The 19,504-nt window shown below is 42.3% G+C and overlaps 1 protein-coding gene across 3 annotated transcripts in view; it reads left to right on the forward strand.

The window, feature by feature from the left end:
- Positions 1–11,322: 11,322 nt before the first annotated feature.
- LOC117742424 (cytoplasmic polyadenylation element-binding protein 4) overlaps positions 11,323–19,504 on the forward strand; it is a 28,882-nt gene continuing 20,700 nt past the window's right edge. For 2 of the 3 annotated variants that reach the window (XR_004611030.1, XM_034549761.1), the window contains exons 1-2: positions 11,323–11,827; positions 12,640–13,877. Coding sequence is in view for 1 of the 3 variants with exons in the window: in XM_034549761.1 (XP_034405652.1) it covers positions 12,687–13,877 (1,191 nt within the window). In the remaining 2 variants the exon portion in view is untranslated. Of the gene's footprint in view, positions 11,828–12,639; positions 13,878–14,751; positions 14,860–19,504 lie in introns of those variants that run through there. The other variant, XM_034549762.1, reaches the window with a different exon arrangement.

Here is a 19,504-nt window from a genome sequence, read left to right on the forward strand (position 1 = left end):
TTCCCACAATATCACAGCCTTCTTGTGATGCGCCATAATTACTGTGGCTCTCGCTGTTATTGTATTACAGTGATCAGTTAGACACATAGATTGATTGCAAAAGTGTTTTTCCAAGATGCCGCTCATTCATTACAGTGGAAGTTGCTCACCCAGTGCGTGTGCCAAGAAGGTTTTCTCTCTTCCTGGTTTGCTTGCTCTTTCCTACAGCCCATCCCAAAAACTTTGGATTAAGATGACATTGAGCTTTCTTTGTTTTGATGATGTTCACTACTCAGCCAATTCACTGCACCATCCAGTGCTGTTCTAGTTGCATGGTGAGACCAGTATGTTACTGGAGTTTGGAGAGCTCCCCTCGACCCGGTAGTCATTGTGTACCAGATTCTTGAAAGCTCCTCAGCAGATTAAGCCAAACTGAGAGTGAGGGATTTGACTTCCTGTCACAAACGGTACAATGAAGACTGGACATGCAGTTTAATCTCATGACGAACACCTGTGACTTAAACATGCCAACGTGTCATGATCCCTAAAGCATGAGAGGCAAAATACAAATGAATGATATGAAAAGCAGCATGAGTGATTCAGATGAATATAGAATAGAGGTAAAGACAAGCTGACTACTGCTGATGATTGGTTATCATCGAGGTGGCCGTGGTTGACTTGGCAACCAAATCTCTGTGGGGTTGTTGGGACAGAAACAGACCGATCATTATTACACAATTTTAACTCATGTGTTTGTCTCCATGTAAGTATACATTATGTTTGTTTGAATATGCGTCTCTGCAAGGACTGCAGTCACACAATTATATATTTCTTTTGACCAGAGGAATGGCTGCAATATATGTATAGGCTAAATAACATTATTCAGTGCAGCGCAGCATATAGGAAACTATGGTTACGATGCTGGACTCGTACCCCAACATACATCCGTGGTTCTGCAAGTCATGTCAGCTTGAGTTCTTCTGTGTGAGAGAGTTTGCTGCACGTTATCGTCATCAGTCAGTGGGTGCTTGTTGTTTCAGTGAAAGCCTGAAGGACATTGTAGCATGACAGCAATGCAGCTATCCATTTTAGTTCCTGTGCCTCCTCCTCCACCTCCACCACTCCTCCTCTATCTCCCCGCCTGCTAATCATCTGTTTCTCTCTTCCCATCCTCCTAAACACAGTCATACTCCTCCTCCTCCTCCTCCTCCTCTCTTTCTCTCTACCTTGACTCATCATCCTTGTCCTCTCTGCCTCTCTACCGTCCTTCTCCTTTTGTTTGAGATACAGGACCCTGGGGACTCAAGGCTGCAGTAAAACAAGTCTGATGGGTTCAATATGTCCTAATGAAAAATGTCAACAACATAACAAATGCATTAAGCTGAAGTAAAGCAGAGCATATAGGATCCTTTTTGCTAAATCATTGAATTGGTCAGAGGGCGGAAGAGCAACTGTACCACTCAGACTTGTGTCAAAGCGTCCATCAAACTCTTAGTTTGAAAATAATAGCAAGCTTGAGGCTGGGGCAGGTATGTGTATGTACATGTGGGGGTGGTATGGGTGAATCTCTCTGATGTCAGGGAGGGAGTGTGATGAGGCTTGTGTCTGTGAGGTTGTAAATGTTTGATGGGTTTTGATCCTACCATCTGTCCACTACTGCTGGCTAAGAGGAAGAGAGACACAGTGAGGCTGGGTCACAGTAGACAGCACGAACACAGACAACGGTAAAAAGAAAAAGATCAAAATGTTGGCACGCCATTGTGCAAGCAGCATTACAGAGAACTGACCCCTGGTCATTGAATGTGTGGTTGAATTAAGATTTAGTATGGTAGACCTGTATATGGTCTGCCAAACATAACATAATATTGCATGCATTATGTAAAACCCTTTGGTAAAGTGCAATATAAATAGCAGTGACAGAGTAAATACCCAAATGCACCTATCAAACTCTCCTTTTGCACCATTGAATATCATTATTATGTACTCATTTAAAGTACAACTCACCTTATGGAGCCAATCATGAGTGTGTTAGCATGCTAACATTAGCTAATTAGTACTAAGTACCATGCAAGAGCAGTTGTTATTCTGAGTTTAGTAGAAAGAATACTGTGATATTCGCCATCCATGTATCTGCTTTGAAAGGTTGTTCTGGGAGCAGCACTGCAGATGATCAAAGAATACCCTATATTGTAAAACGTTTGTTATGAATCTTTTGAGGGATTGCATGTTGGGCCCCATTACCTTTATGTGTGTAGACAGTGTATAATGTTCATGAATAATGTATGTTTACACAGTGCACACATCTCTATAGAAGTATGATGAACAGATATGCATGAATGCACACAAAATGCTTTTTTGTTTGCATGCACGCAGAACTCCCATGACCAGTCACGTTGCTGTGTGCCTCCCGTGACCCCAGAGGCTGCTGACTGGCTGAGCTCCCAGCCAGTGCGATTTTAACAGATTGATCATCTATGTGTTGTACTCCAATCAATGGCTCTAACTACCAAAGGGCCAGATTGTGAACTCTGCAAACTGAGGTTAATAAACACAACAGTTCCTGGGGTCCCTGAGGGTTTGGGGCGGGAGGGATCAATCGCTTTACTGAAGGACCCTTTCTTGCACTGGAAAGGTCACAAAGTCTTTCTGCTTGATAATAACGCAGCTCGTACAGCAATCATAACCCGCCCAGACATTAAAAAAAGATTTGTGAAATCCTGTAAACTCCTGCGACCCCCTGTGCATCGGTGACCTTCCTTTTACAGTCGTCCTTCCTCGGATCCGTTTGAAACCTCAAAGTCTTGAGATGTTGCTTCAAATCAGATTTTTTTTATTGTAGATTAAGAAATCAAGGAGCATGTCATGTTATGTAACTCTTCCCGTACATATACAACCACTAAAGCATAAGTAAGTACTTCCTTTTTGGTGCAAGCTCAGGCCAAAACAATGAATTGAACTGTGGTTTAAAACGTTTGATTTTCCAAACAAAATTTCAGAGAAAGTTGAGATGAAGGAGAACGAGGTCCCAGTACACTATTAGCTTTTGGCTGGGAACGTTTTTAGGTCTAAAAGGACCACATGATAGAAACATTTGTAGGAGTAATCATGAAGTATCCGAATATAAGAATATAAATCAATAACAGGGAGGAATCACTTATTCATTTGAAGGCTCCCAACTCCCACTGATTCCTAATATAGAAGACCACCATCACAATAATATTTCTCAGCAGGCTTGCAATAACTGCAATATGCATCTGTGAATTCATCAGCATTGATATTATCGGTAGTGCATTGCATAGATAGCAGTAACTTAAATTGACATTCAGGATATCCTCATGCGATAGGGGGCATGCGGGCAATTAGCTTTATTTAATAGAACAAATAGACAGGGTCAAATAAAAGTAGTTAAGTGTGAGGTGCATTAAAGAAATAGTTCAATAGTATGTGATATAATTATGAGGATATTATGGAGTCTCCAATGATTGTCTGGGAACCGGTCCAATCCACAAAATGGCATATTGTCTATTTTTTGGGTTGACACCAGTCCACTGAGAATACTCTAATAGCGTTTACAGTTTTTAAATGAAAACATTGCATGCTTGAGATCTCATCTACAGCCTTGAAGAAATACATTTTCCTTATGATCAAAGCTCTCCTCCCATAAGTCATCTCACTGGGACGTCCTTCTCTGCCCCATCTGCCTGTTACTTTGTTTGTGTGGCTCCTTATTTGTATGCTTTAAAATAGCGTTTGGACAAATAAAAATGCAGAATATATTTTAATTAGAATATGTTACAGATAAATACTAAATTGACCCAGATACTTAGAGGCACACAAAACACACCCAACTAATGTAAGTGAGGACTTAAGATCAAAGCAATTCAAAGTGCAATGAGGTTCAGCCTTTAGGAACTTTAACCAAAAACGTCTTAATTCTAAATTCTGAGTTAAGGGAACGGAGATTTGTGGGATTACAGAGTTGCCGGAGGGAACTATGTGTGTTCATGTCTGGAAACCTTCGGCTGGTAGTCAAAGTGTGCACATCCTTCAGACCGGCTTTCACTACATCTGCTGGCTGACACACATCACAGTACATCACAGTATCCTCGGAGGTACAGCTGTGCCAACTGATAAGAGACACATGGAGCTCCACCTCGCAGTTAAAGTGATCTGGAAATACCATGAACCAAACCATGTCCCTCTCCTGACCACAGAGACACATGGACTAGCCTGATGTCTTAATAACCAAACGTTACTCAAACCGACAGACCGACACACACAGACATACACACACACAAACACACACACACACACACACACACACATACATATCAGTTACTTTCAGGGCTTTAAGGAGGTCTTTTTCATTATTGATGAGGCCACATGCTCTGTACCTTTATTGGGGCAGTGAGTGGCTCAGGTCTGCTTGACTCAGCATTCCTCTGTCCATTGGTCTTTCTTTTAGCCTCTGTCAGCACTGTGTATGTGTGTGTAGACACACACACACACACACACACACACACACACACACAGGAAATAGAAAACAAGGGAAAGACAAACACACACAATGAACCCATTGCAGACAGACCTTACAAGGGGCACAGCCAGAGTCGGGTACAACTCGCAGGTCAGTGGACAACAAACAGACTTTTCAACAGACGGGATACCAACTCCATCCTCTAACCTCAAACAAACCATGTTGTTTTGAGTGAGAGAAGGAGCTGCAACCATTGCTATGACAAACAAGTTGGCCAGCAGCTCAGTGGGAATGGCAGCAGCCTAGTTGTTATTTCCAGTTGGAGAGTTGGAGAATATCTGAGGGCAACAATGTCGACATCCTGCTTGACAAAAAAAATAAATTACATAGTAATTGTGTAAAAAATACTGGCAGTTAGACTTAAATATAATCTGATGTTTCACTTACATATAGAATTGAGTGAGTTGATAAAAAATTAGCTACACTCTTATTTTTGAACTTCTACCAATATTAATTTCACTATTCCCTATTCTTCGATGCTAACTTCAGAATGCTAACATGCTCACAATGATGATGCTAAGGTGTTGATGCGTGTCAGGTATAATGTTTACCAAGTTCACCATCTTAGTCTAGCATGCTAACACTGGCTAATTGCACTAAACATAAAGTACAGCTGCGGATAGGCAAGGCAAGTTTTATTTATAGTAATAATGGGAATACCATTACTTTTGCCGGCATTTGGTTATAAACCAAAGTGCTGGATACATTTAGAAATTTGAGGAAACATGATTATGCATAATGCCATATAATCTGGATTATTTTGTAATCTTCCTAAAAAAACAACTCAGAGACTTGATCTGTGAACTGAACATCATGTGATTAAAAGAAACCATGGGAAATGACCAAATTGGGCGATTCTTACTTGAAGCTGGCCGCTACATTCATTCAGCGTCTGTTGTCCTGGCTCCTTTCGGCCGGTCACCCAGCCAGACTCATCAGCCATGGAGAAGTTCCCAGAAGGTAAATGAAACTACTCCTTCGATTGATTTCACACACATCTGTGCACGACTCTCTCTCTCACACACACACACACACACACACACACACACACACACACACACACACACACACAGGCACAACACTATGACAGACTGATACTTGTTTCTAAATTGTTTTTCTTATTACTTCATTAAAAAAAAAAGAAGCAGCATCTGAATCCCTTTTATGTGTCACTAACAGTGAATGAATAAAAAAACAAGTAGCCAAAATTCGACATTTCCATGGCAACAACACATTCACACATTGCAGACTGCCACATATAGTACATGCATCACTCAAGATACAGAGATGTAGTGAAAGATATACAATTATAACTTTTCAGTACATCGTTGACCCAATTTATCCACAAGGATCAAGAACACTTTCGCTAAACCAAGACACTGTGTGCAGTCCCTTCTCTGTGAAACCTTTTGGCATTATAATGCACAATCCTCATTTGATTAATACAACTACCACCAGGGAAAAACAGGTAATCCACCTGCTACTCATTTTTATATATAATTATGCTAATTCTTCACATTCTTTTCTCTTCTTCTTTTGCAATTCATAAATTTATGAAGCACTTTTTAAAATAAGAAAATACTTATTTTTCCATTATTAATATGGAAAGCAACAGCATGATCAGATAAAAAGGAGGAATTAAAGATTAGTCAAACTGCATATTTTTGAGATGTGTCTTAACATAACTACATATTTGTTCAATCTAGTATGCCCGAAGACACACACAGACACACACACACACACACACACACACACACACACACACACACACACATTGACAATCACATCACAGACCCCAAGCTGCTGCTCTGTTGTAATTTATTATCCCATCTGTACCCAGTGGAGTCATGAAATCAGCCTGGCCTTAGCAACACACACACACACACACGCGCACACACACAAACTCACTCACTCACTCACTCACTCACTCACTCACTCACTCACTCAGTCCATGTGTCTTTTTCAAACAGTCGTCGTGGCGTATACCCAGCAGAGACCCTTTTGGCTTAATTAGTATTGAGTCCTCAGGGAGGGAACGACAGGGCAAAATACACTGAATGGATGTGAAAGGTCTCAGGCTGTCAGACAAAAAACAGTGAGGAGCTCTTTAATATAAAAAATGAAGAACATTGATGCTTTTTATTTAAATTTCAAATTATTTTATCAATGATAATGAATGATTGGTTAAACCAATTCAATATGACTTTGGCAGAAAATTGGAAAACGGTCTGAGGCTCTGCTACATCTATCAAGTCGCTGTGAGGTTCAAAACCAATGCAATGCAACTACAATCCTTGTTTATACGCACATATGGTTTGATTCTGCAGTCTCTCTTGTATTTGCCCCACCTCGCCCGTCCACTTGCCCTTTACCCAGAGGTCCTTGCTGTGTCCCAAAGCCACCCAGGAGCACGTCCACACCTTTTTGTTAGCAACATGAACACTCACTGAATATTTATAGGACACAAACACAACCGTATACGACAGCACATCAAGAGGCTTTGTTACATCATCCAAAGACCATCTATCTATCAAACATATCAAACACAAATACAAAACCTTGAATTACCCAACAGGGCCTGATGGGGACTAATGTTCTGCTCCGGAGGTCCATACCTCATGATTAGCCCACTAAAGTTCACAACCTACTATAGATATGAGACACGTAATTATAGCTTTACTATGTCAGTCTGACTCCGGCTTAGTTCACTATTCTCTCTGAAACGACATAGATTGTGTTTCCCATGTCAACAGATGCAGTCTCTATTCTACTGTTAATGATAAAAAAGCACAATAGGTCATGAGTATTATGTATAAATAGTGGTATATTGGAACTGATATAGCTGGTCATGTTAGATTGTTCACACACTGTGGTACCACAGCTCAATGTCTTCCACAGCAGGCATCCTTTTGTCCATATCAATGGATCCTGACACTAAATCAAATTTAAAAAATGGATACTTGTGATATTTTTCATCACAAGTCCCCACTCCCGACAAAAGCAGTACAAGAAGTCCCTGTTTCCCAAATGTCAACTTGGAAAACATGCTAAAGGGAAAAGATTTTCCTCTGCCATCATAGTAGAAGGAAGCTGTTTCAAAATGTGATCCTAAGATATAAATAATCAACATTGAGGTTATGAAATTAGCATGTGCACATTTGAACTCAGCCCTTCTGTGCACACATACAAATGAGCACTTGTGCTCACACGCACACACATGCACACACATTCACATGAACTCAGGGAGGAATTGCACCATAATTATGCCTAAGGTAAAAGGCGATTAATTTTTTAATGGAGTCAATGTTTTATTCATAGCACCTATCCAGTCATGGATATGGCCGAGAACACACAAAACCTCTGCCAGAGAAACTGTCTATTAGCTATTTCATACAGTAGATGAATCGCACGGCTCAGTAGCTTTGTACACAGTCATATTTTGGGCTGAAACTGGAGACAAATATGCATGCTTTGTTTTTGTGTTGCTTTGGACATGGGGAATTTGATAATGATGTGATAGAGAGTGAACGACAGACAGAGAAAGGGAAACAAGGAGGAGAGGGTGTTGTCTCCCGAGTGCGGCCTGTAAGACCGGTTATTCTGTAGAAACCCTTTTGCCGTGCCGAGCTCGCTCCCTTAAACATCCACCCCGCTGTGAGAGGAATACTCTGCCCTACGCAAGAGAAATGTAAAGCTGGAGCACATTTACAACAATCAAACATTACTCCTTCCCCCTGCTGATTCTTGCCCTCCAGCGTATGATTAAGATTTCACTTGAACACTTTCGTTGGAAATGGAGATTAGAAAATGAGAAAAGGGAGTGGAGGTCACAGATAGTAATGGCAATATATAATAGAAATGCATGCGGCAAGTGTTTGGCTGCCGTTGAACTTACATTGATTAAAAAGCAATGCAGGGATACTGCTGCTCTCAGCTTTCTCAGAGAACTAAACACTGTGCTTCCTTGAGTCCTGAACAATACACCTGCCATGACTTCGATCATAAAGCCAATTTGTGTCTATTCACATTCAGAAACACTGCTGGCACTCTAGTTCAGCAGGAAACACCAGGAGCAGACTTATACGTTAAGTATACGGCAGAAGGCTCAATGGGCCCCTCGCAGTTATACATTTATTATGATGTTTAGATAGGAAAAATATTGAATCCTCATATTCTAACTAATTGAAACAAAATGAACATACAAAAGGCCCCCAAAGCACTGTCAAAAAACTCAACTCGATACTTACTGTGTAAGAAAACATTTTAGTAATACAATTGCCCGACAGATAGACTGGTTACATTCTAGATTCAGATTTGACTTACAAAGTATATAATAATTAATATATGATTAATTATTTATTCATGTAATTATCCAGCGTTATAAATTGAAAGCTCCACCTTGAACAGACGTTAAGTACAATTAAATGCATTGTGCCGACAATGCCACTTTCACTTCAAAATTGCAGTATTAATAGTTTTACTAGTTACTAGTAAAGTAACCATTTAGATTTCCAATACGGTCAATTTATCCAAATAACGTCTCTCAGGAATCGTTATCGACTATGGGAGATGAACTACAGGTGCCCTGAAACCAGCATCGTCACTTTGCATACGTTAGTGAAGCCGTGGTATGAACAGTCTGCTGGTAAAATCCTACTTAATCATTCATTAATGCAGGACTCACTGATTAACTCGTTTGCAGTAGGCCTACGTATGCGATTTCAAACATAACCAAGGGACTCACAGGCGGCTGGGCCCCGAATTATTTTGCTAGCAGTAACATTATTAGTGTTATAAGTTAGTATGAGAAAGATTTACACACTTTGAGTTGCAATGGCACAGTGGTGCTGTTTCTGTCGGCTATCCGCTTGTTTTGAAAGTGTTGCATGTCTAAATTCTACAATGCACTCCCCTGGGTGCCCAGCAATACACCCACCAAGTGTGAATGAGATCCGATGAACGGTTTTCGAGATATGTGAAGAACACACCGACAGAGAGATCCCATTGCTTAATATTGGAGGACCAATCATGTTATTCCAGAAGAGAGTGCAGAATATTAATCTAAATTCAATATATTCTGATGCAGGACATTAATGACGTGTGCCTCACGTTACAATTAAAAGGAACTGAACAATTCAATGACACAATGGGAGTTTGAGAGTGTTTTTCTGGAAATAATTTGAGCTGCTCCTCGATTCTAAAATGTAAAAAAATGTGGTTGTGGAAACATTTTCAAAAGTTTTAATTTCTTGCTGAGGGTAAGATAATGGTCTCGGTGAATCGTACAAATAGGGAGAGTTTGACATTTGTCTTCTCTTTTAGGTACACGGAGAGCTTGCATTTAATATTTGTTAGCATCAAGTTATAACAAAATAATTGAATTTACTTTTGAGACTTCCCAATTCTATCGTGTGAGGGTATTTACACAGGTCTCACCAGTTTGAAAGCTTAATGTGAATAGTGTTACTATCAGACATCTGTAATCAATTTTTTTAAATCGGATTACTTTAAGCTGGTCACTCTCCAACCCTGCCAATACTTGCCATCATTCACCTCCCAGCGCCGGCTCATTCTTTCTGTACATTCTTAATAATGCACAACACTACGGATTCACTAATGTATCACTCGTTCCCAGCTGGACTTGAAATGACAGATTTATTAGATAGCCATTTGCTGCTGCAGGTAACACTGCCAGTTGAGGGTCAGCGAGACTGATGGAGTCAAAGCCGTTTGATGACCTCGAGGTGATAATGACCGTACAGGAGAGAAGGACACCGAGAGGGGAAAAGAGACATGGGGAATGGTGTGGGCGGGTGATGAGGGAAAAAGGGTTGGATTGCCAGACATCTGGCAGAGTAGAGAACAGCAGACACATGGGCTATAGTGTGATATACTGGACAGAAACTGCACGAACTGAAACAGATTAAGATTAACACTATTATATAAGAGAATACGGTGCATGCAGGGAATAGTTGAAATTGGTATACTTTTTAAATACAAGAAGAGGTCCTTCAATCTCATTCAATCCAATAATATAGTCCTGCCACAACATGTTTCAAGCTTGTATGTCCAGTTTCTGTTGGCATTGTTTAAAATGTGTAAAATATAATATGTTTATTATTGAGGTCATGGTTAAAGGTGGTGTTGAAGCTGTGTGAGTTGTTTCTAATCCTTTGTCCTTCACATTTCCTGACATTAAAGAGGCAGAATATTAGAAACATCTCTGAATATAATTCAGTCCAGCACATAGCCACCACCAACTATGACATCAATGCTAAAAAAATATATATTTATATATATAATTTGATTACAATTTATATGCCAACAAAAAAACTGAACATTACAAGCATTATGAAGTAAATATATCCAAATTTGGGAACAAAAATGGAACAAAAAACAGCTCCTGAAATGTATCATATCTTCCTGTTTCATTTCCACATTTACAATGAAAGAGCATGAGATCAAAAAGCTACTCTTTTTTCTGAGGCATTGCCATCATTTCGAAGAGGGGGGTTGGCTATCTCGGTTTTCTCACGACCTGATACCGGCCACATCTTAAAAAGAGAGGAACGTGTTGCGAGGATTTTTTTTCTTCTTCTTCTTCTTCTCTCGCTCTTTAAAAAAAATCATATCTGACCTCAGTGGGCAGTTCTTATGGATGGCATGGGTGTATTGGTGCATGGCCTTTAAATGTGGAAGAAATCAGGCGAGGCTGCCGGTCGTCCGACCAATCGCGTACCGAGGTGTGGTTCTCGGTGGGCGTGGTCACGGCGGAGAGGGTGGTGCTAGAAGCGGAAGTGTGTCTCGGCTGATTTCTCGCTGACAGTCGCTGTCATTCGGCCACGGTCGGTTTCAGGAGAGAGGGGCAGCCAAGGAAGCGCACACAGGAATCGGCCGGCTCTGTAGAAAAGACAGTTAGCGAGAGAATATCCTTAAAATCAAAGAGAAAAAAATGACACCGATCGAATAAGGCTTGTGAGAGAACCGCGGCCGGATATATTTCAGTCATTGCCACGTTAACAAAGCTCGTTGATCACCCAGTCCAGATCAGGGGCAGCAGATAGAGAGCTGTGTCATTGAGCAGGCAGGACACGTCAGGAGAAGAGAGAGAGAGAGAGAGAGCGAGAGAGAGAGAGAGAGAAAAAAAAGAGCTGACCGACTGCACTGTTACGAGTCAGCTATCAAATCGCCTCTGAAAAGCTTTTGCCTGACGCACTCGGTTATTTTTTTTTCAAGGACACCACCTTGCTTTCAAACAGAGGAAAGGATCTCGACAAAGACGTCGCCGAGGTCGAAGGTGGTGATCAGAAGGTGATACGACATTTTATTCGCCCGTATTCGAGCCTGTCCGGCTAGCTAGCGTCTATGCTAGCGGCCGGTATAGCCTGCTAGCTAGCTAACGTTAGCAACGGATGATAATTAGCCAGTTTACAGGTCTCGTTTATTCTAACCGGCTGTTACTTGACGTGTGCGAGTGTAACAACGAGCAACGGTGTGTGACATTGTGCATTGTGTGACTTTTATCCGATACATTTCGAGGGTTGGACTCCACAGACTGGTGACAGCTGTCAAACAAGGTCGAGTGGGTTTAAGACGGTTTATAGTGAATATGATCAACATTCAGTTTAACTTCGCGCAGCGGGGGTACCTTTTAAGGTGCCGCCGCGGGCACGTGATTATCTGACAGTTGGTTTTGTGCTGAGAAAACGTCTCCAAATGGAGATTCGTGTCGACTGACACAGCAGCGCTCCAGCTAGGTGCTGGTGGCTGCCAGCAGCTCAGCTGAAGACTTACAAGCTGGCAACGTCACGGGGTTATAATTAGCTAAAGATGTAATGTTAACTGGGTGGCGTTTTTCAAACTGCTCAGAGTAATAATAAGGTTAACAGATTGTTCAGCACATAATGAGCTCATTCATGACAGTGGTGTATGATTGTCATATGTTTAGGAATTCTCTGAGGGAGTAAAACAAACCTAAAAATCAAACAAAAAAAAGACCTTTTATGTCACAATAAATTGTCTATTGCCATCAGTTGTTTTCTAAATCCCTTGATGTTTAATAGAATGAGAGGGGCTGACTGCTAACTCAGTGCATGCCATCCTGTGTGCTCTTCTCTCAATAGGACAAACGATCACGGGATAGCTTTTGTGTGTGGGGGGGAGAAAACAAATGGGGGATTACGGGTTTGGAGTCCTAGTTCAAAACAACACTGGCAACAAGTCTGCATTCCCAGTTCGAATCCACCCGCATCTGCAGCCCCCACACCACCACCAAAATGTGTCGCAGAGCCCTGCTGCTTTCATAAACAGCACCACAGCCGCAGGGAATGGCACCACGGGAGGCTCTCCCTGGCTCTTTCCTGCATCAGCCACCCACAACAGCGTGCAAGACGAAATCCTGGGGGGCCCAGAGAAGCCCAAAGCGCAGCAGCAACAGGAAATGCAAGAAACGCAAGAAAAGCAGCAGCAGTTGTCCCCTGGGAGTCACCAGGAGGGTGGGGGTGGTGGTGGGATCATTTCAGAACTGGAAAAGGCCCGGTCAGATGAAGCCAAGACAGACAACGGCACGTCTGAAGGAAGTAACGGAAAGGAGAAGCAGTTACGTCTTGAGTCTCCTGTCTTGACAGGCTTCGATTACCAGGAGACGTCTGGTCTTGGGGGAACTGGCCAGGTCCAGTCCAGTACAACCTCATCATCACTTACTGGCTTCAACAACTGGTCAGCTGCTATCCCGCCAGCACCATCAACTATCATCAATGAGGACGTCAGCTTCTTCAACCCGGCATCTGCCAACAATGGGCCCCTGCTGTTCCAGAACTTCTCACACCATGTCAGCCCAGGGTTTGGCGGAAACTTCTCTCCCCAGATTGGACCAGCGGCGGCCTTGTCCCAGCACCACCCGGCTCCCCCACCACACCCTCACTTCCAACATCCCCACAACCAACACCAGCAGCATCGGCGCTCCCCGGCCTCGCCACACCCTCCGCCGCCCTTTCCCCACAGGAATCCGGCTTTCAGCCAGTTGCCGCATTTGTCTAACAGCCTGAACAAGCCCCCGTCCCCTTGGGGTCCAGCCAGTTACCAGAGCCCCTCTCCCTCCCCCGGCTCCTCTACCTCCTGGAGTCCTGGAGGAGGCTATGGTAGTGGTAGCGGCGGCTGGGGAGGGTCTCAGGGCAGAGATTATCGCAGAGGGCTGAACGGCGGAATGACCCCCATCAACTCTATCTCTCCTCTGAAGAAGACCTTTCCTAACAACCATGTGGCATCCCAGAAGTACCCTCGAAACAGTCCCGCAGGCTTCAACCCCAAGTCCTGGATGGATGATGGAGTCGGCCGCAGTGATAACATCTTCCCCTTTCAGGTTAGTTTTGCTGCGTTAGTCTTATTGTATGATTCAGCAATAATTCTGGCATACTATATATATTTCTGTGGTTATGTACTGAAGCATGTGTGTTCATGCTTTTGTGAGTGTGTGCTTACCTAAATGATTAAACATCTATATGTAATTATGTTAGCTGTTGATGGAGTATGTTTATATTTTTAGACATGGGGGGTATGAATACCATGTTAGCTTAGTCGTTGGGCTGTGCACTTCCACAGCTGTATGTCTCTGATGACTAATGTGGCTCTGTCACTGCAGTGGTGTGTGCCACGTGTACAAGCTGGGGGGTTAGAGTGAGGGAGTGGGGGGAGGCCTCATGGATGTAGAGAAAAAGATGGGGAGAGGAAGGTAAAAATGGGGAAAGCAAATCGGTTGCGAAGAGAACAATCGCAGCAATGGATGACCAGGAATGACTGAGATGTAAAGAAAGAAGATTCACCTGTGAACAAGAAGACGTCATCATGGGGTTTATTTTATTCCGGCCAACAGCAATTTTAAAAAGGCCCCACAATACTGAGGATTCAAGGCCCAGGCATAATGGCCAATGATTTTTCAGGTTTACTAATTATTAATCAGATCGTGGCTGCCATAGCCTAGCAACTAGTTTTCAAAATGCCAGCCTATTCATAGTGTAATTTAGATAGCCGAGTCCACTCACAATGAAGATGGCTTGCATAACTGTATAATCGCATGGAGAAAACAGATGGTTGGATTGATGGAAACAGGTAATGGGAGCATGGAGGCAAATTCATTTTATTGATCTAGCTCATGATTGATTGAGGGGGGGGAGGGAGGTTGCAACAGCGCCAGCTAGGCCAAGTGACCCGGTAAAAGGCTTCTTTAAGCACTATACTTATCCTTTGCCATCAGGTCTACGTCATGAACGCGTGCTGTGACCTTTCCATGTGCTTCCTTATCTCTACTTGCAATTAATGACTCACAGTGCACCGCGGGTCAAACGGTAAGGATGTTGTGCTGACATGTCTTGACATGTATTTTTGCTGAAGACTTCGTATCTGCAATGGGGTCACTTTCATATCTGGCCTGTTCCAAAACATTAGGGCCGAATCCACGTTAATATTATGGAGTCATGGTTTCAGAGGTCAGATTTACTCTTCCGAGCAGCATATTTTAATGCAAATTCCCAATGTTCGTCATAGCAACAGAAAATGGTGGTAGATGCTACATAAAAAGGCTATGCAATTAGGGAAGAGTTCCTCCTCATGCCAGATGTGTGCGCGTGCGTGCATGTGTGTGTGTGTGTGTACAATTTTAGGAGGTGATGGACCAGTTCTGACTCACAGCAGTGATATTTGCTGTGACAACAATAATAGTTTTTTCTGGGATGTGAATAAAAGAATATTTTAAGCATATCAAATTGGGCCAATATTGAATGTGTTTTTTCTAAATTGGAACATGTGTCATATAGTTTATAAGATCTAAAGAAAATAAGGCCACTTTATTCCAATTCACTCCCATTTGATTGCTTTTGCTGATTGGTATAGCCCAAACTTGTGCATTTCTTTAAATATGTCAGGGCTTGTCGAGATCATGAACTGTTTCGAGGACTGATGACACATCTTACCTTACACAACTAAACAGACGCCATGAGGAACTGTTGTCACACAGTTTCACTATAAGCCCTCTCCAACTGTCTCCATTTTACTCCTCACGCAACAGATGAAGGATGAGTTGCTTTTATTTCAGAAGTCACATAGTTTTTCAGCCTGTGTGAAATCATCATATACACATATTTCATATTTCACCCAAAGTGTTGTTCAGCACCATGGCACACAAAGAAAAATGTTCCAGTACTGTGGCTGCAGCTTTAGTATTTGGGATGGGCTCCAGACCAGACCCACTGCTGCTCACTGCTAATACACTGATCAGCTCGTAACTAGCCTGAGGCCAGAAATTAGTGTGTTTTAAATGCCAGGAAAGCCCTCTTTATTTTCTTTTTTATTCTCTCTTGCTTTTCCATCAATCCGTCCACTATTCCTGCTTATCCTGCAGAAGGGACTGAAGCCAATCCAAGCTGACATTGGTGAAGAGGCAGGGTACACCGCAGACAGGTCGCCAGTCAATCAAAGAGACATGCTCATATTCAAAGCTACAGGCAAATTTCGACTCGCAAATGAACCTCACCTCTTTGGTTTGTTGGAGGAAATCAGAGCACCTGGAGAAAATCCATATGAATTTTCCTTCTTTCCTGGCTCCATAATTCCTCACCTGTGAAATTCAAATTCAGAGGCCTTCTGCTGTGTCAGGTGTTCTGGGCTCATTTACACTGGTACATTTGGCCTGGGACCAGATCAAGACCTGCAGTGCCTGAAGGCGAGTAAGCCAGGACAGGATATTGTCTCTACCAGGGTAACTGCTGGTTACAGCTCCCTCCTCACTGTTTGTGCAGCTTAGATATACTGCAGCCGTATACCGTGCTGTTATATGAATGTTCATTATTAAACTGCCTCTTCGGCCTGTAGTGGAAACAAATGTTGAACACCTGTTGTCTGGCTTGAGGATTCTGCCTCCTTTTAACCTCTGATTGTTGGAAAGGCAACCTAATGAATATGGCAGGTCTTTAGGCAAGTACCTCGGTGCCTCGGGTTTAGCATGAGACCTCCATGATGAGGACGAGGCGTCATTCTTTTCAGGTAGCCTCCCTTCCCTTATTTGTGTGTGTGTGTGTGTGTGTGTGTGTGTGTGTGTGTGTGTGTGTGTGCAAAGGAAGACGACAAAGCAGAGTCTATGCTAAAGTGTCATATTGTATTTAGCGTAGACCGAGTTTATAGCATACAATAAAAGAGTCCGTTCAGTCTAATCCCCAAACAGACCCCAACCTCTGTCACCCTGCTGCAACCCAAATACTCACACGTCATTCAGCCAACACTGGGCAATAGTTTGTTCTTGACAGTTTGGGGTATTTAATGTCATAGCAGGCCTTTGAAGAACTTTGTCCAGGAAGAAACATAATCGCAAGCACCGAAAGCACAACCTGCTTCCCTTTCCTGCCCTCCTTTCTTCTCTTTTGACTTACCTCACTACTCACTTTCCTTCTCTCCATCATCCCCTTTCTTCCATCTGCCATTTCCCCCTTCCCTTCTTTGCTTTTGGCTTCCTCTCTCCCGCCCTGTTGTATCGGGGATGTGATTAGATTAAAGGGAATAAGGGGGAACACATCAGCCTGTTGGAATTGGAACATCTTAGGCCTCTGAAAACCTCAAAATCATAATGCTTATATGTCCTTTACCTTATTACTTTTTCCACTCTTCCTACCTCCCTCAACTTCCATTTTTTTCATTAACAGGCAGGTGATTACTGTTGGAGTTAATCACCAACAGCTTGCTGTATTTAATCATTCTTAACTTCCCTATATGTCATCAAAATCTTTTGAAGGTTGCCCTCGCTGTTTTGTGGTGGTTATTATTAAAACAACTAGAGTTGACTTTGCGAGCTATCTGATCAATTTGGTCATTTTAACATGTTGTTAAATGCAGCTTTTAAAGTGTTTTTAATTACGTGCATTTTTCCGTCTTGATTTGTACAGATGCACAATACTGTCATCTATCGTTAATGTGTGTGACAGCTGATGGATATGACGTGGGGCATGTGAATCAAGCAACAAGCTGGAGCACAGTTGTGCCTCGGTCTGGGTACAAATTGTAAATCGCTTCGCCTGTCCATTTACACATTTAATCTGACAAAATTAGGTTCTTGATTGATTGCTGAATCAGCAATCAATCAACAGAACGAAAGAGAAGTGGTCACCACAATCTCCTAGAGCCCATGTTTGTGTCATCAAATTGTTTTGTTTTGTCGGACCAGCAGTTGAAAACTCAAGGACGTTCAGTTTGAAATGGTATGAGGACAAAGAACTTCAGCAAATCACGCTGGGGTACCAACAAATGTTCAGCATTTTTGCTTGAAAAATCCTTAAATGATAAATCGATTATCAAAACAGTTGCTGATTTTAAATTTGATCTCAATCAACTAACCGATTAATCGACCAATCGTTGCAGCTCTCGCATTCTTCTGAATTCAAGTAGCATTGGCTAAGTTGCATTTTCCCTAAATGATCGCATATTATTTTGTTTCAGATGAGCTTGTTTATATGAGAACACCTATTCACAAGATTTGTTAAACCAGATTCCAAAATGGCGACAGGGCTTGGTAGATGCACTTAGCCATACTGTATAATGCAAATCGATCCATCATGCAGGTTTTTATTGACAGTCACTGTAAAAAAAAAGGGGGGGGGGGGGGGCGTGTCTTGCCATATTGATCCATTTAGCTTTAACTAGATTGGGTCATGGTTATTAGATTTGTTCTGCTTACCCACGTATACTGGGCGTGTGCGTGCGTGTCCTGCAATCAGTCTGGGATGAGTACTTTGCTGGTCAGCTGGACAGTTGTTGAGAGAAACAAATGCACAAACCTGCTGATTAATCACCCTCTGCACCTATGCAGGCTAATGCTTAGCAACTGCAAGGCACCAGCCAGGCCTCATGTCCGCTTGCTGCGTCCATCTCAGCCACTAAATTAATTCCTATTGTCCTGAAACAATATAATAGGATTACTGCATTGGTGAGCTGGTACTGTAAATAATAATGATGCACAAGGAAATCATTTAATTGTTTTGAAGCTGTTGAAACCCAAAAAAAGCAGGAAGAGCTTCTCCTTACTGCTTCTGCTCAGTGTTCATAGTGCATCACATAAATACATAACCGAAAAGATCCCAGAAATATGGCTCCATGCTGCTATACCTACCTGTGTTTGTCTTGGGTGATGTGTTTACGTGCTTGCCAGATATACTCACTAGTGGTGTATACTTCCTACAGTAACCAGTTCTTCACTTGTTTCTCTGTCTTTGAATGTTTGTTTTATTTGACCTAAAGCAATACCCTAAGTCCACATAAGATACTGAGGTGGATATGAGAAAATAGTGCACCTAGTCTGGCCTATATCCCTATGTTGATGTTTGTTTTGAGGGAGATGTGTGCACTGGGTGTGTTCTTCTATCATGTTTTCTCTGTGTTCGTATGTTCCCTCAGACGATGAGGGAAATCTGCACCAGCCAAAATGCTGGCGACATTTTGGCTACAGCTGGGGTGGTTTGGGTGGTTTCATCAGCCAGTGTGTGCCCGGCTCTATGGCTGTTCAGATTGTAAAAGTAGCTATTAGATATTGGGAACCACTGCCGACACCAGACGGAAGATAAAAAAAAAATCCCAAAACGAGCTGCCTGCCTGCACCGGCCGTTGGTCATGTGGTTCACTGACGCAGGTCTGTTTTTCTGAACCCTTTAGCATTTGACCCCTGTGGAGTTCGTGGTGTAACAAAGTATGCTACGAGGCTTTGTAGCGGGGGTGTGACCTGGCTGCTGAATAAACGAGTACATGATAGAGATGTTATTCTAAGATGCAATTGTTGGAAAGACAAAGTTGTGAATGAGAAGAGTGATTTCATATATACGTAGGTTACTTTCAGGTTGGTTAATTCTTGTTGTGTGAGGCTCGTCCATTATAAATCAGGTTGAGGGCAGATTATTGTAGATATTCTTTATTGTTAATATTCATAATGTATTATTATATAAAGGAAAAAAACAT

This window comes from Cyclopterus lumpus, chromosome 14 (assembly GCF_009769545.1).
Source record: "Cyclopterus lumpus isolate fCycLum1 chromosome 14, fCycLum1.pri, whole genome shotgun sequence".
In the NCBI taxonomy this organism is placed as follows: Eukaryota; Metazoa; Chordata; class Actinopteri; order Perciformes; family Cyclopteridae; genus Cyclopterus; species Cyclopterus lumpus.